The sequence below is a fragment of the Anas platyrhynchos genome, chromosome 5 (genome assembly GCF_047663525.1).
Source record: "Anas platyrhynchos isolate ZD024472 breed Pekin duck chromosome 5, IASCAAS_PekinDuck_T2T, whole genome shotgun sequence".
In the NCBI taxonomy this organism is placed as follows: Eukaryota; Metazoa; Chordata; class Aves; order Anseriformes; family Anatidae; genus Anas; species Anas platyrhynchos.
Window position 1 is genome coordinate 33,611,634 of NC_092591.1, and position 18,429 is coordinate 33,630,062.

Here is an 18,429-nt window from a genome sequence, read left to right on the forward strand (position 1 = left end):
GTGGGATTTGAAGGCAGCTGTGGTCACTGCCACAATGCCACATCAACACACCAAGGGCACACAGTGCAGTGCCCAGGCCCGTGCCTCTGAAGAAGGGATGAAGTTACCTGGAAGGTGGACAAACACCTTCCCTGCCATCATCTTCCCAGCATGGTCCCATCAGCTCCAGGCAACAGTCAAACACCTTGCAAACATCTTCCTCACAGCCCCAGCTAGAAATTGTTGCCAGGAACCTCAACTTTGCCAGCAATCGCATTGAGTCTGCCAGTGCCAGCTGAGATTCCCAAATGGGCTTCCTCACAGCTGAGCCTCTCATCGCCAGCTGGACTCCAGATGAGGAAAGCAGTCAAACAAACACTCAGAGGAAGCTAAGAAGGTGGAATTTGAAACCAAGCACAAATTTTAGTAGGGAGTTTAACAGTTCAGTAGCCAAGATTTCAAACGTCTTATTTGCATCATGGCTAGCGTTCTCTGGTGCTCTAAGCAATGCTCACCTCCAGATCACACTCACCTTGAGTAACATGTGCTCTGTTCTTTGCATGCACTTGTCTTTCTTTTTTATGCACCTGAGAATCTGAGCTTTGGAACTAAAGACATAAAGACATCACGAGATTGCTTTGCATTCTCTCAAAGTTCATGCCACATGTAAGGGAAACACATATACAAGCTACGCACTTCTAACAAGACCTAGAGACCCCAGTGCATCCTTCACTGAGCTCAGCCTGCCAGGTGCTCCTACACACTGTGTGGAAGAGATACTAAACCACAGGAGAAAGAGCAAGATGCAGTAGGGCTAAAAAGGTGCAGGGGGACCAAGAATGGCTCTTCACAGCAGGCAAAAGAGTCAGAAAGTTTTCAAGACCACCAAAAACATATTTAACTAAAGAAAATTGATGATGCTTAAAACACAGCTTTGTCAAAAAGATTAAGGTGTATAAAATGTATAAAGAATGTATATTTATGTATAAATAATGTATAAAGAATGTATATTTTTTTCCAAAGCAACACATTTAAATCTCCACCGAAATTGTGTTATAAATTCTCCTTAGTTGCACTTCATTAAAAAAAAAAAAAAAAAAAAGAGCTAATAAATAAAAATAATTCTGTACACTGGACTTATTTCAAGGAACCAGAACATACTGTTTTATGTGTCATCACATCTGAGTAAGGGAGATAAAATAGGTAAAACAAGTTGAGGATTAAAGCACCAAGACTAAGTAGCCTTCCCCAAGCCATATGCAAACGCTAGTGGCAGAACAAGAAACCAACCCTAGGAAATCTATCTCCTTTACCATTTTGTAAAAGAGTTAAAATAATATAAGCTTCCAGTTCCAGGTAAATTTAAAGTCACATTAAAAGGAAAAAATGGATTTATTCTGTACATTTGCTTTTAGTAATACATTAGGACAATTGAAAGAATGACAGATGCATCCAGTGCTGCCAGTGCTTATAATTCTATTCTGAACCTAGTTCTCTACAGTGTTTTTCTTAAACATGTAGTTTCTGGAGCCATGTAATGACATGAAAATTACAGCAACAAAAATTGCTTAATAGTTACCCAGGATAGAAAACACAAACTGGAAAGACTCAGAAACCAGATGGCTCATAAATATGTTTGTTTTAATTTGATGATACTTAACCCTATCTTGTGATGTGAAACCTGAGTCTGTAGAGGTCAGGTACCAGAAAACCTGTTTATACTATACATCTACCCTTTGCCAAGCTCAAAAAGACTAAAAGCATGGCTCTTTCAGCTGTTACTTATCATCAGTTTTGTTCTTTGTTCCTTTGTGTGTTTGGGTCACTGGGAATAAAAATATATGCTTAATAGTATTCTTAAATGTTGTTGATTTTTTTATTTTTTTGAAAATTCATGTAAGTATTTCTGTGCACATTAGAGTATATAAAACATTTGGCATGTAAAATTTAAGCCTGGTCCCAAAACTATTTTGCTGTCTCCCATTTGTACTATAAATGTAAACCAGCTCTCTGTCTTCAGAACAGATTCAGTCCTGCCCCCAGTCATTTCAGAGCACCTCTTCTACCAACAGTCTGTACATGATTTGGGTCAAGGCTGAAAGCAGATTATTTTGCCTGATGAGCTAAGGGGAGACATGAACGCCACACAACAACATGGCGCACCTCTTATTCCTCAGTACTGGAGCATCACTGATGTGATTCAGTCTACTAATCTGAATTGTATGTCCCCTCAATTGTTTGAAGTTTTGATAGCTGGGAAGCTAACAAGGTCCAAAATTACAAAATTTTTCATTAACAGAGCCAGGTAGCTAACAACAATGCTTTCTATTTAGTAGAACAGGATTGTAGGTATTTTCATAGTGGTACAAATTCATACAGGGATGTCAGTTCACTGACACTTACGTGACAAGGGTGACACCTAGCACTTGCTTCTCTGCAGTAGGATGGAAAGCTTACATCACTAAACTAGGTGAGGGTGTATTCACATCATCTAATTTCAGGTACTCACACTACAGGTTACTTCCACAGGACACTTACTTCAATGACTAGGAAAAAACAAAACATCGGTTTAAGAGTTTCACAAAACAAGCGACAAACAAGCAGCACTGGCAGACCAACTCTCTTTCTGTCCTCATCCAGCAGTCATCATCTCCTCAGTTTTACTGGCACAGTGGTCCCAGTACAACTGGACCAGTGAAATGATATATAAAAAAAAAGTTAGCTGTTAACCTAGATTGTTTCAAAGCATCCCTACAGCCTGATTGACACAGATAAGATGAGACCAGATTGTGCCTTGGGGATTGGCAGGAGAACGAGAGAGAGCTGAGCTAATCCTTGCCTGAGTGTTGAACTTTTTCACATTCACTCAGTATCAAGAGTCCTAAGAAAGCCAGCAGAAGAATCAGCACTTCTACATTAAAAACTCTACATTTACTTGACTTAAGGTACCTCACACTGCTCTCAGGGGGGGCTGTTGCTTCTTGTCAATTCTCCTTTGTGCAGTCACAAAGCAGTTTCTATCAGTAATGAAAGAACTTCTCTAGCTTACTCTGCATGTACGCTGGTACTGCCGTGCATGTAAATTCCACTGAAGCTTACTTTAAAAATAGCCATTAGGTAGTATTGCCATAGCTGATAGCCTATACAGTCAAAAGCCACAAAAGTGCCTGCAAAATGTGAAAGAAATTATTCTCCATCAGGAAAACAAATATTTTTCCTTTCATTAATCTTCACGCACATGTGCATGAAGGCACACAAGAGGAAAAAAAAATGTTTGGAAAGTACAAAGGAACAAAAAATTATGCTTTATCAGAAACTTATCAACATACCAAAAATGAAAATAGCTTTTAGAGGGGAAGCTAAATGCTTGTGTCTAATCAGAGCAAATAAATTACAGCTTCGGATGAGGTGAAAAAGAGCTAGATCTTCATAAGTCTCTTGTTTTTCTATCCTGAATAGCCAGAACACAAGTCCTTTTGAAGTAACTAAATAAAAGCCAGCATAGTTTATTCACCTCCTTTTGCTTATCACTAATTCACAAGGCTATTTTTGTAAATTTTACTGAGTTTCAAATTTCTTCTCTGGGACTGCAACAGAGCTACAAACACAATCTGTCAAACTCTAGAAAAGTTTAAACTCAGCTAACAACTCGATAGACCTTGAAAGGCCAGGAGGCATCTGGGACTTGAGGAAATTTGACAAAATTGCAATAGTTGGTATTCTGCAATGAATATACCATTGGGGTTTATAAGAACTGGAAAGTCCAGTCTCATTAAAATCTAGGCTGAGTTGCTAGCCTGCATGGGGTTAAAGAAAGCTTCTTTCAGAGATTTTAAATGCTATTTGGGCTCCTGTAGTGACTGTAAACACAGAAAATGCTCCTGTTGCGAATTACAGACTTTAAAAGTGTTACTAATATAAAAAGATCTGGATTCCAGCATATATTCACTACACATCAAAATGCCATAGAGCAGACTCCAAAAACATGTTAGAAGCCAAGGAAATTTCACGTCAGTCATCCATTAGCTAAAGTAAAAGTGGCAAAAGTATATTAATGACTTAGAGTGCAGTAGGAAAAAAAAATATAAATAACAGATACTCGGAAAAACAAAATTGCAGTTAAACATAACAACAGAAACAGAAAATTAAAAAAAAATAATCAAGACATCTAAGACATTAGACGTGTATAAGTATAATCATCCAGGCTCATTGCATTACCTAAAACATTAGTCAAGACACCAGGTACTGCAAGATTGCCAAATGAACTATACAGGGAGGCAAATCACTTTTCAAGTTCCATTCCAGTTTGAATTTGGCTTTGCCTGAGACTGTTCAGATTCAGGCTGACAACCATCTCCAACCAGCTCCTAACCATTTTCTTTCTGGTAATGCCAAACCACAATGGTTGGGTTCACCCTCTCCACTGGAAGAGAATTCCTACCTCCTGTCCTCTCTGTGTATCCATAGTTTCCTCCTGCCTCTGAAGGCCAAGAGCTACAAAGGGGAACTGGGAATTACTGCCCTGTGATAGATAGATAGATAGATAGAGGAGCAGGAGAGGGAGTTAGGCATGGCGGTGCAGAAACACAGACGCCACTACACAAGCAGGAGGGCTGAGCAAGTGCCAAAAGCCAGGTCACAGGTCTAGCAGACATTTACAGAGCACCCCTGGGATAGCTCATATCCAAAATACTGCCCATCCCCTCCCTGCAGGGCATTCAGAGTTCACCCTCAGCTTGTAGAAAAAGGTCCCGGTCACAGCTGCAGAGCGGTTCAAACCAGATGTGTGGAAGCAGGAACTTGTAAGGGTCCTGTGGGGAGGTAGAAGCTGGATGCAAAACTACTCAGAAGCCCAGGCAGTTCAAGGTCGCTCCTGTGCTGATGGCGTCTCTGCTGTGGGAAGCAACATTTCAGTGACCTGTGAATGTGAACCAGTAGTAACCTGTTTGGCTCACTTCACGTTTAAGTTTCAGTAAGACTTCAGTTAGTGGGTCAGTTCTGACTCAAAGGGTACAAAGTTCCAGTAGGGGTTTTGTAGGACTCCTGGATGGCACAAAAACTCTTCATTATGACAATGCAGTAACTGAAATTTCTTGCCCTCTGCACTTTTATTCTGCTCTTCAAAACACTATCACATCCCTTTGTTTCACCTCCTAGATGGCTCTCACTCAGTTACTTTATCAATCCTATGTTCTCAATGTTTAAACATCTATCTCCATAAACACAGAGACAGTGGGGAAGTGTGGGTGCTTTAGCCCAAGAAAGTTTGTCTGTCTCTACCCTCAAACACACACTGTACCATAGTCTGGAAAAAGAAAAACCCTAAGTGAGCAACTGAAATGCAAGAATAAACACATAATTCTTGGCTGATTTGCCAAAGCTTATGGGATTTCAAATACCAATTAACTGAAAATCTGTGATGTCTTATTAACAGACACGGCTCTCCCATTATGTAGGGAAAAAGTTGAGTTGCAAGGATACATCTGTGCTTTTTGGAAAAAACTTCAGCTTTTTATTTTATACTTTACTCTCATTCTCAACTACCTTTATCTCCAATGAGCTGCTATGTCAATAGGTGTCTCTTCTTCCTTTAAACTCCGTGCCATTTTCAGGGAGTTTCTTTCCCTGATGTAAAGCCAGTTAGAAACCTTAACAAGTTTTTCATTGACAAGTGGAAGAAAACATCCTACAGAATCATGTAACATTTCACATTTTCCAAGCCAGCTTCATCTTAAGGTAGCACATACAGAGAAACAGCCTGAACTTCTATGGAAATAAAACCTGACCTGTGGATGAGTATCTTACTGAAATACTGAGCTCTTTATTTCCACAGCATATATGGCAGAGTTGTTTTTTCTAGGTGAGGAAGACTGAATGGTCATCTCTGTTTCCGTTTATGTTATTTCTTTTTGTTTTTGTTATTCCTCATTGGCCCAACAATTGTGCTGGTATCATACGCACTGGAAGCAGCAGCAGCATGGAGGCACAGCAGCTCAAGGAAAGCTCTTAGATACAGCATAGCTCAGGAATGCAAATGTTTCAGGGACACTGCCACTTGCTTGGGAGCTGTTGTCCTTAGGCCACACAGAGACCTGGGCTGGCCCTGATGCCATTTCCATTTGCTCTGCTATAAAGGTCCTATAGCTGGAGTTCTCCTCTTGCACATAGGGCGTAAAAAGGAAGGAAGCTTACATCCCCCAGGCACAGCCCCTCTGACCTCTAATGCTGCTGCAATCGTTACAGTCTGAATAACGTAAGAGGCAAATAGGAGATGCTCCTGTGTGCACACAGCCACTGGTATGATCTGCCGCCTCTCTCACACTGGATTTCAATTCTCCCTACTCCTCACTCAGAGCACTTCTATCAGACCAGCTGCAACTTACCTCTATCAAACACCTCAACTCACCACTTCTGCAAGCTGGCTTGCTCTCATACCTGCCATGGGTGTCATCTTTGTGCACACAGACATGCGGGTCCTGTCCTGCTGATGGCAGGCCACATCAAAGCACGGGGTTTGTTATACTCCAGGAGAGGATTGAAGCAGGGGAGCAATTATAATGGAATGAGAGGAAGAGGAATTGTGAGAGGAAGAACTGATGCTGAGAGACAGGAAAAGACTATAAGGTTGATCCAATTAATTAACATAATTAATGTCATTATTTTCCTCCTCTGATTTAAGCATTCAGTACAGAAATCATGCTTACTCGTAAGAGTCTCGGATAAAAGTCTCCAGACACAGAAGGCAAGATGTTCCATGCTGTAACTGTGCTCACATAGAGATCTATCAATTTGCATTAACTAAGAATCCCATGGATTCCTTCCTCTCCATTTATTTCTGAAAGAGCTCACCTGCCTCTCCTCTCAGCAGCTGCTTTGCGCTTCTGCTTTCACTAAATGTTTGCAAAAAAAATCATGTTATCTTTGTTTCTTTACATTTCTGAGGAATTTGATCCAATAAGAAGCTTCAAGGTACAAACACCAATACCAGCTGCTGTGTATATGTGCAGCAATGAACATCAGCCTGAGGACAACCACCTGCATACACAAATCCAGGTACAAATCAGTATGTGCTTTTACAAGATAACTGAACAGCTTTAATACAGGATTTTCCAAGTTACTGGCAAGCCTAAAGAAATTTTTAAAATAAAATTAAATAAAACTGTCACAGGTCAACCTGAAAAATTTTCAGACGTTTTATCAAACTGCAAACCCAAGCACATTTCAGGGAGCACTGAACTACAGTATTTCATGTCAAAACCAAACATGTGGTACTAAATCATGTTTTAAGATTTTTAAACAAAGATTTAAGATTTTTATATAAAAGCCTTCTATAAGCAAAAGTTTGAATAAGAAAATACTAAAACAGTTTGACTCATTTGAATCTCTCAACATGAACTAACTGGTGCACACATAAACCTCCTATATATAACAGCTCAGAACCTAGCCCATTTTATAAAGCATTTTATTGTTACCTCATCAGCATTTTTTCACTAAGATTAATACAAGATGAATATTTCTCTCTAGTCACACATCCACCATAGATTCAGTTCTACTCACCAGCCCAGCCAGTGCACACCCAATCTCACATACAAACGGGCTGAAGACCTGGGCCCTCTGTGTCTGTTATGGACTCAGGGGGTGGGAGAGGAATGCTTCTGAAACATCACTGAAGAGGAATATCCTTTGCTCCAACTTTGATCTGATGCACCAATTAGGAACTGTAAATCTATGTAATACTGACAGAAAGATGGACTTCTGTGGCTGACCACAAGACATTATCTTCAGCTTTAAAGTAACAGTACATACACCTCACTACATGATTTCTTCCTTTACCACTTCTGTCCTTCCTCTTGATGTAGTTTACTAATTCCCAGCACTTGCCGTCATGTCCTCCCTTACTACTGGACTCCCATACACATATCCTCCCATTTTTCACTGTATTTCAAAGGATCCTCAACATTGCAACGTCTGTGACTTAAAAAGAAGTCACAGCCTTTTCTATTTCAAGGTACCTCCCCAATGCTTGGCTTTCAGAGTTTGTTGAATTGCATATCCAGACCGGGCACAGTATCTGTAGATAAACTGTAATTTGCACAATAAAGGACCATGAGCCTATCTCCCAAGTCAGATTTCAAGGATCATTTGGTGCTCATTCTGGTTGGGCCTATTTAAGTGAAAATACTGAAAGCACTGCTGTTGCTGTATGCTACTTTAACCCAGCAGAGTTAGGCACAAGATGAACAAAAAGTGAGTTCTTCCATGAAGAACCAGAAGAGAATGCAGCCCCCCTCCCTCCCCTCCACTCTTGGCATGCTCTTTTCTAGACAAAGGGATACACAAATCAGTAAAGGTTTGCGTAAGTGAGATAGATGTGTTCGTTTATTTTAAGGTCCATGAATCTGTTCTCAGTTGGTTTATGACAAAATGAGGTATTCATACATGTGTCTTCATGCATGTGTAGCCTGATTAAACTTCAACCAGCTTACATTCACTTTATAAATCAGGCCAGCTCAATCTTGAGATGTAGACAAACTCAGGGAGAGGGAGAAAATCTTTCTGGACTTCTGAAAACAGTTTGTTGGACAAATGCAAGGGACACGTAGTAGCCAGGAATGGGGCATTTAACATCACCATGCTGATATACCGTTCCACGCCCACACCCCACAAACATGCTGGCCATTTTACTCCTAAACCTGCTGTCAGCCTTCCCATAACCATAACTGCTTCTCCAGCTGAAACTAAACATGAGCTATCCTATCCCATGACAGCTCTACTACAACTATTAGGAAGGGCTATAAAGAGAAACTTGACAAAATGCCTCTACTAATATTATCTCAAGAACTGTAGTTATACTCTAATAGCTGAAGTTCTGAGCAATGACATAAACACGAGTGCTCTTCAGAAAAGAGGTTTGAGGTTTGCTCAGGGTGTATGTCGTGCTGTCATTTTGCAAATAGTTTGCACTCCACACCCAGAGGCAAGGGCACAACATCCGGCCATGCACAGCCCAGTTTTTCATAGGGAAGAGGACTGGCCTCTTCCTTCCATTAAGCCCAAGTAATCAAAGGAGAATAAGCCCATATGAAGACTCAAAGCAATGCTGGTGGTTAAAATGAAAAGAAAATTCTCCCACACATTCGTCTGGTGCCTTTTTTTACCATGTTCCTAGCCATCTCCCAAGAACTGAGGCTAGGGTGCTACCTCAGCCTCAGAGTGACTGTGACCTGTGACATTGCCCCGACACAGAACAACACACATTGGTACACTGAATTCTTTTCTGTTGTGGTGTTGGTTGATTGTGTGCCGATTTTTTCCCCCATTTTCTCTAGCTTCCTGAATTTTCTTATAGAGTCTTGATTTTTACTCCAAAATGAGTTCAGACCTCATCCAGTGTTTTGATGTGCCTAAAATTCTCAGTAGATGGGAACTCTCAAACTACCCTTTTAGGATACTGCTCATTAGAAACGCATATACCAGCCAGTAAAACAAAAAAGAGAGAAGTGAACCTGTAAATTTCCTCATCATCAGGACCTTGGGCTTTCTAAATAAAGAAGGAAATACAAAGCCACTCTGAGAATCTACTCCAGGAAAGCTTCCCCAGTGGAAACACAAGTGGTTTTTAAAATAGTTGACTGCAGAGCTGACCATAATAACCCAGTGAGACGAACCACCCCCATGTGAAGATCATGACAGCAGCTACACAGTTAAACACTCAGTATCCAAGTCTCTCCCTGGGTGATTGAGATTATTTTTGGCAGAAGACTGGACAGAGATTGTAAAATGTACGCTTGTTTTCATCTAGCTCTTTTCTTGCTCTCTGAAACACACCTTTTATTTTATTTTAAATCTCTGCTCTAATACAATCATGCTTCAAATTACAGACTTCAAGATACAGCGATTATAATGACTGTTCCTTACACTAACCTTATTCCCATGTTGAAAGTCACTCTACCAAAAGCACATGGATGACACTTAGCAGCTCTCGATGAGACCACATGGCACAAGAACATAGGCTGTGGGCACCCATGGCTCTGCTTTGGGACCCCCTTTGGTGGTAAAACACCCTCCTCCCAATGGGAGTAACAGGACAGAAAAAGCCTGAAACCAAAATCTCCATGCTATGCCTTGGCATTCAACTGTAAATAGAATTAAATGACAAAACCTGCTTAAAAACTGATGTCCCAACATACCTTAATATAAACTAAAATATATACATGTTCAGAAAGAGCAAACTCTAGCTCCCAAAAACCTGTTTGTCTCATCTCTTCCTCTGTCTGGAAGCAATATGATTTGTTGCACTGAGAAATACAAGAGTGTCTTCTGATCCTTGTCAACGGATCAAGATGATGTTGTTCCTTGTTCCATGTTCCTTGCTCTGCACTGGGGTTACTATTGTAACTTCACTTCTCTGGGAAGTTCAGCATGTCCTAGTAAGGACATGCAGATTTTTCTCTCCTAATTTTTATAACAAGATTTTCACCACGGTGCACATACAATAAGTGTGTTCCACTCCTGCCTTCCCTTAATGCTTGTGTGCATGCTGCCGCTTTCCAACTTCTCTCCTACTACTGCAGCTTCCTTCCTAATATCTCCCTCCTTCTCTCCTACTATGATTTCATTCCTTTTGCTGTGTTTCAGAACCAAAACTGACAATGACAAACAAAGCAGCACACAGATTCCTTTCAAAACTCAGCCTGAGCACCACTGTTTAGGTGGGATATCGTAACACCATCTTTCATAGTCTTGGTACTTTCTTTCCCTTTATCCATTTCCCTTATCCCTCTCCTTGGAGAAAGTAACTCCTCCAAAATACACCTTTTCCAGTAAGCAACCTTCATGACTCCTAGAGCATTACTTTCTCACATCTCTTCAGCATAGTCCCAAAGAAAGCAATCCTGTAATCATAGAGCCAAAATGGTACAGGGGTAGAGCTGTTAATTTCACGCTGAACCTTAATACAATGACAGAGCCTGATTCCAGTATAAGAGCTTCGGTCAGCTCAAGCCTTTCTAAAACTACAGATCACCTATTCATTTCAGAGAACAACATTTACTTAGAATCAATAACCATCAAAATTTATCTTCCCACATCACCCACTTTAGGGATGTTTGATACCGGTATTTTACTCCCCAGCTCCTTTCTCTGCACAGTTTTGAAATCTAATGCTTTCCCGTTTTAAAAGGTAAAAGAGAATGGGCAAAGGAATAAGTCAGAGTCCCCCGGACATCAGAGGGAGTTTGTACCACAGGGAGGTGGGGGCAGAAGGAGCAGGGTACTTACCCACTGCGGCGACCCACAGCCCAGCGAGGCTCATGGCTGAGCGGGGCCGGGTGCGCGGCTCTTTCTGCCGGCTCCGCAGGAGCTCTGAGGTTGGGCTCGGGCTAGGGCTGCTTCGGAGGAGAATTCCCACCTCCTGCTCAGGAAGGCTCTCATGGGTCCTAGAGCCGTCGCTTTCTTCCACCCGCCCTTTCCCTCCTCCTCCTCCTCCCTTTTTGCATACCGCTCCTGCACGATCAGCAAATCCGTACGGCAGTTGCTTCAGACATGAACACATACATCTATAAATTTTTTAGGCATTATTATTCACTAGGAGAAACCGAATTCAGCATCTTCCTGGGCTGTTTCCCCTTCTTAGGCTCCCCTTGCGGCTGCCTCGATGATGCCCAGAGACGCCTGGACCAAACTCTGTTGTACTTAAGATCACAGAAAGGCGTGAAAGGCCGTTCACTGACTGCTCTGAAAGACAAATTGGACCCCGTCACACAAGGTGGATAGCCATACCCGCACCTCTCTTTCCTTAACTTCACTCATTACCACTTGTTCCTGAGTAAGGCAGCCTCAGTCAGTGAGAGACGCAACAGGGACCTGCAGCACAGCAGGTGTAGGTGCTCTGCCTCAAAGCTTTCTGCTTCCCTCTTTAATCACTTTACTTGCTAAACTCCTTTTTCCTCTGGTCCATCAGCATTTCAATGACATTAGTTCGCCTTCAATCTGTTCACATGTTAGTTCTTCCTTCGCAGCGAGTTTATTTTAAAACAGCTATTCTTTTTATAATCAGAATATATTATTTCTGATTTAATTCTCCGCATAGACACCCTTGATCTGGATGAGGAGCGCCATAGTCCAATTTACTGTGGACGTGGACTAAAATAATTCAGATCAGAAACTTGTGAATTTAACAAGGAGTACCTGAGTCTGAATAAAAACTGTTCACACTGTTGGCACTGAAGAAATTTGGAGCTGACATGAATTAAACCCCCTGATAGACCAGTATGTCTGGCACTTTCAAGGTAGAGACCTGCTTTCCATTTTTAGTTCTGATTCATAGATTAAATTACAAATTTAGTGAATTTACTTAGCCTCCTGTGAATCTTCCACTGATATCTATGAGCACCATGCATCATTCAAGGGTAGAATTTGCTTTTGTACTGTAATCATATATTTGGATCTCTAAATTTGCTCTTTGTTCAGCAATGCATTGTTATCTCCAACAGATGTAGAGAGGCATATTTCTGAACATGGCCTGGGTGATTTGGAGGAAAACATCATTCTGAGGCTCTCCCCTGCTGCCACACCAATTACAAAAGTATAGCAACAAGGCAGACAAACATTATTGGTTGTTTATTAACTAAGTTGGCACGAACTGTCACCCAAGCAAAGCAATAGAGCAAGAATAGTGTATATTCCTAAGAAAAATAAAATAAAATAAAACATTAAAAATAAGGCTGCCAGCTTTCCATCTCTTCATAAATAACTTTCTTGGCTGAGACTCTGGAACTGCAAAGCAGGTAATTTTTTACTCCAATTGGTACAGAAGTAGAGGCAACTCAGGAATTTCTAGTTTCTTAAACTCTCCTATGAACAGGAAGGTAAAAAAATCTGTATCTGCAAGGAACTGCTAGCAGCAGAGACAGACAAAATAGCATTGTTTCTGACAATACTCAGTTTTAAAGCAATTCATATTTTCCATGGTTTTCAGTTACTTTGGCCAACACACATGAATTCTGAGGCTCAATTCACAAATGTGAGGCATTCTGTAAAAGTGAAATAGATGCATGTGATGCTTTTAAGCAGAGTAAAACCAGAGGAGAAGGTGACTAATCTACGAGCAACTGGCTCATTAGCCAATTTTGAGGGTTTGAGTCCTGTCTCAGAAAAGCAAACCTTGGTCTTCTGGAATTCTGCAGTTAATCCTTGGCAAGGTTAGTCACATTTGTCAAGCAAAGGAAGTAAACCCAATCCAGAGAAAAACTGGTATTAAAGGGAATCAAAGATTTTAAATATAAGAACACGGCATGGAAAAAAAAAAGCTGCACAAGAAACAACACAAGAAGCTATGCATAGTGCAAAGACAATGAAAGTCAAACCAACGCCCAACATTTGGAAATAGGTGTGTGAACTACAGGCAAATTTTGACCAGCTTGCAAGTGGTCAAAAGCATGTACAGCAAGATGCAAAAGCCACCACCATAAAGGGAATGACAGCAACACCACTAATTCAAAGGAAATCTCTGTAGAAATAATTAAGAGCAATGGACAATGCAGCATCAGCAGAGAACCGAACTGTCAGTCTGAAAGCAACTGTGACAATTACATGCTTTTAAATTGGGCACTGATGCGCAAGGTAGAGCACTGCCAGAATCTGGATACTAGCAACTGAGAAAATGTACAGATCTTAAATAATGACCACCTCTGGCTCAGCAAACCAGGAACAACCTACTGGAGCTCAGGAGAGGAAACCTGGTATGCTTATCCCATTCTTACGTTCTTCTGAAGACATCCATTATCATCCACTGTTGCAAACACAATGCAGAGAGCAGCATTGAACTTTGATCTAACCCTGAAAGGGTGTTACTATGTTTTTAAGATTTACAATAACAGAGTTATCTTCTATAACAACGCTAAATTCGTCGATACTGGGGAAGATGCCTTTGCACAAACACCAGATGAAGTTATGCCATTGTCCACATAAAAATGTGTCAGGTCCTCAGAGACTTCAAAAGCATGCACTCCCTTGCCAGTTATGGGTTCAAAACAACTAAAACTACTGAAAAGATGTCAAGACCATTCAGAATTGAGTTGCAAGTTCCACATGGTGGGGACAAAGCAAGTTCTAATAAGATACTATGAAGAAAATTCCACACAGAAATGAACAGAGATGAGATGGAGGCACTTAACCCCACAGCAGAGCTCCAGCAATGGCATCTAGTCACTGCCAAAAAAAAAAAAAAAAAAGGGACGGAGTCTTCACTTAGTCAAATTTTAAATAGTGTATATTATTCCTCATATATCACTGGACAGGTGATTGATAACAAATGTATTTCTACTTGGGATGAAAAGCAGAACAAATGCTAATATAGCTTGAACACCTTCTTTGGGAGATACTGTTCTCATTTGGGCTGTACTTGATACCAAAGGCACTTCAAAGAAAGATACAGCACATTTCAGAAAGCATATATGGTACAAAAGTCTTTATTGTGACATTTTGATCAAGGAAAAATATGAGAAAAATGCAGAGACTTCAGAAATCTTGCATGGAAAGCAAGCTGTAGGGCAAAAGCTAAACAAATACCATGCAAATTCCTTATGATGGAAATAAAATCCTGCAAAACAAAGCCAATGTGGCAATATGATCTAGACTGGCCACACTAAGATAAAGGAGTACAGACTTACGTGAAACATGAGGTATGTAAAGAAATGTGTGATCAGTCAACCTGCCTCAGCATCCCAACTGCTATTCTACAAAACTGTCTAACAGACATAGGCTTTAGCTCTTACAGAAACATCTGGAAAGCTTAAGGCATTAATCAAAGATGGCCCAGCCTAGAGATACAATATCTAAGAGCATAATTAAGTTGTCCTCGGATGATTCTACTGAGAATACTGGTAATTATTTCAGAGTTGTATAGTCAGACTTGGAGAGCACTCATGTAAAAGAAATTGGGTGTTAGTGTACATAAATAAAGAAGCTTTGGCTTTACTCCACAGCCATTAAAACTTCACATCTTCATGCATGGAAGAACTGTGTGAGCTGAAACCGATCATAAAACTCTTTACAACCTAAGGGACCTGGCAATTCTCACCCTAACCTTTCCCACAAACAAAAGGACTAAAAAAAATATTTTAGTTTCAAATCTATGATTGCAATGTTGCATAAAAACTAGGTGAGATGTGATGATCATTACACACATTCTCTAGAATACTTGATTAAAAAAAAAAAACAATGAAGCAAAAATATTCAGAACTAGATTTTATATGTTATACACACAAGATCTTAAAAAAAAAAAAATCTGTCTGATGTCAGACTGAATGTGAATTTTGATTTCCGGTGATATTGCTGAAGGCAAAACCCTGCATAAAGTAGCTGTTGCCGCTGCCACAGATAATGCTAGTTGCTTCAAATGGTAACAACTAATACAGTGGCTTTACCCCTTGAAATAATAATAGTTAACAAGGAGTTAAATTTCACTGTTAAATAGGATTTTGTTTCACTGCATCAGAAATCCTCTGACATTAGAGAAAAAATATTTAAAAGGACATATCATGATATAAATATATCATAGTCTAAAAATACTTAAAAGCACAGAATCATTTAGGGATTTAAAATCTAAGAGGAAGACCAATGATATTTTACAACAGCTTCAAATAACCTGAAAGTTTGAGGAAATTGTTAGAGGTGGTTCCACATGTCAGAAGTATAGGTAAAGATGTTGGTAGCAAGGGAGGGGGAAGGAAGAGGGGGGGAGGGGGAAGATACCCCCAGAGCAAAGTAAGCAGAGTTTTGCCACTGCTGGCTGGGATAAAAACAACTTACTTGTGTCCCAGAATATCAAATTCATTCCCACATAGAATATAACATACCTGAACAGTCATTTGTGCACGTCAGTACCATCCTTGCTGTATTTTACAGTACCTGCATTAGTAATGTCTGACAACAAGACACCTTTAATGAACATGAGTTGCAGCAATTTGCAGTGAAGTACGTATGAGGCATGTCACTACAGCTCCCCATTATTTCCAGTACAACAGGTCGGTAGAAAGCAGCATCAAAATAATAAAGCACCTACTAATGAAAAACAACAGAATCCATATTCAGCACTGCTAAATCAGAGCATGGCACCCGCAAAGCATGGTTTGTCATGCACTGACATTTCCTTCAATGGAAAACTGAAACAAGAGTGCCTGTGCTACTAGAAATGGATGTCAAGAGCCCTTGGGGACTTGCAGGTACCTAAGGAGACAGATGAAGAAAAACGGTGATCCAAAATTGACTTGGAGTACCTGGAGCTCGTGGCATTTGCTCAAGACATAAAGCTTGTAACCATGAAGGCAAAACAGCAGAAAGTCAGACGAGACAGTTCCACAGTCATGGGAGTGTGTCACACAAGAAAACCAATGAAGAAAAAGGCCACCCTGTGAGTCAGTTTCTTAGCCATATAACAATGCCAGGAAATTGCACTTTTTGAATTCCCTGGTGTATACAATTGGAATTAATGAGCCCATCAGCATCTGACAATATATATGACCAAAACATACTAAGAGCTTGCGGATGCAAAAGTGCTCTTCTTTCAATAGCACCTTAGGCTTTCGGACCACCTGAATGACACACCGTTTCTTTCTGAGGCCCTGGATTTAAATCACAGCTCATCTACCATGGCAGTGGCTGGACCATCTGCCCTTGAAGCAACATCATGAGACTGATATGGGAGGAAAGAAGACACCTGCTGCTTCCTGTGTAAAAGTATTTGTGCTGATTGTTTTTATCCGTACACATCTAAAATAGAATAATGCACTACCCCCTTGAGTGTTCTCATAACAGCCAGAAAAAGTAATTAAGAACATACAAAATCATAAAGAATATGCTGCAATTAAATGGTATTAATATTGTCAATGCATTATTTTTTATACTGATAAATATTAATTCTATCTGTGGAAGATTCAACACCATCTACAAATTAATGAAAAATGAGAACGAATAACTACTTCCAGCTTACTGCCTAGGACATGTATGCAAAGTAAGCAGTAGATAAGCTATCATTTGACCTTGAAGCAGCAAACACATCATATTTCCTCATTTACCAAAAGAGCGTCAGAGTTAAAGACTTCAATTTGTCAGCTTTACATACATGCAGATGTTGAGGTACATCCCTGAAGATGGTTATCTTAATACCCTGCAGTTTAAAAGGTACTGAAATACTTCTCAGTAATTAAGATGTATTTTCATCATGTTGGGTGAGCATACCTTAGTTGCAACCTAAGTTGTATGTTTTATTTTTTATTTTTTTTAAAGAAAAATGAAGATGAGGAACAATGGAAATACTTTTAATGCTAACTGCTAGTTATGTGTTTTTTGTTGTTGTTGTTTGTTTTAAAAGAAAAAGTCAAGACCTGTTGTAAAACCATTTAAACAAGCATACAGTGGCTATAGTGACTATAAACAAAATTGGCATTTGATTAGCAACATTGCCCAAGTGATCTTATTGGCTGATGATGTGGATTATGCAGATTAAATGAGTTCAAAGAGAATTCTTATTACATTTTTTCCGCATGATATTGTCACAGAATTTCATGCAAGTGTACACTATTATTCAATCAGTCATTTCTATAACCAGTCCTATTCCTCTTCAAGTATTTCACGTACATCTCTGACAGTTGCAGATGATGTAGTGCCATCACCTTCCCATGTTAATAATTTATTGGAAGGGGGGATTGCATATTTCCAACATTCCAACCCTCTTATCTTATCTATTGTTCCAGCTTTGGGTATTCTTGAATTGAATCCATATGTTATTACTTAAGCAGGTAAGTGTCATTCTTTTCAACTAAATTCCAGGCTGGTAAATGTTAACACTGTGCTGGCTTAAACATAATTTATGCTTCTCTCACAGTGTGCTAAAAACATTCTTTAAATTAATCCTAAAATTAGGGAAAAAAAAAAAAAAGGATCTTGTGGGCACTAAAGTTCATGACATAATGCATTCTTAGACAGGTAAGTTAAATTAAAGATCAATGGGAAATTGGTTTTATTTTTAAAAATAGTTTAATATTCTGCCTTCAAATTCTAGTTCAGTTTAATTTCAGTAATTTATTTTTAAAGAGAATAAAATTTATTCAAGATGATGTTTGCCAATCTAAAAAATAAATTTAAGATTATGTTTCAATTCATGTGTTCAATATTTATACCTGAAGGCAATAAAAATAAACACCTGAAAAATAAATGTTATGCTACATGAATTAGTGTTTCCTTTAAATGCTCTTCATGGTATAACACTATGTTTCATTTCTTGCAAGTTATTTCCACCACAAACTTACATCAGTCCCTTATCCTTTAGGAGAATGTTAACACAGACTTTAAACCCCTTAGATGTCTTATTTTAATATGTTTTTATATATGCCCATGTTTTTAGTCTCAATCTATTCCTTTAGGTCTAAAGACACATTCAGATCCTAT

At 39.6% G+C, this 18,429-nt stretch overlaps 1 protein-coding gene across 5 annotated transcripts in view; it reads right to left on the minus strand.

The window, feature by feature from the left end:
* The window catches only part of LTK (leukocyte receptor tyrosine kinase), a 156,747-nt gene that overhangs the window by 84,541 nt on the left and 53,777 nt on the right, over positions 1-18,429 (minus strand). Inside the window, exon 1 of one of the 5 annotated variants that reach the window (XM_072038747.1) lies at positions 15,840-15,920. The exons of 2 other annotated variants lie outside the window; for them this stretch is intronic. In XM_072038747.1, coding sequence (XP_071894848.1) covers positions 15,840-15,870 — 31 coding nt within the window. In that variant the 5' untranslated portion in view covers positions 15,871-15,920. Of the gene's footprint in view, positions 1-11,259; positions 11,724-15,839; positions 15,921-18,429 lie in introns of those variants that run through there. 2 more of the 5 variants (XM_072038746.1, XM_027459580.3) reach the window with 2 other exon arrangements.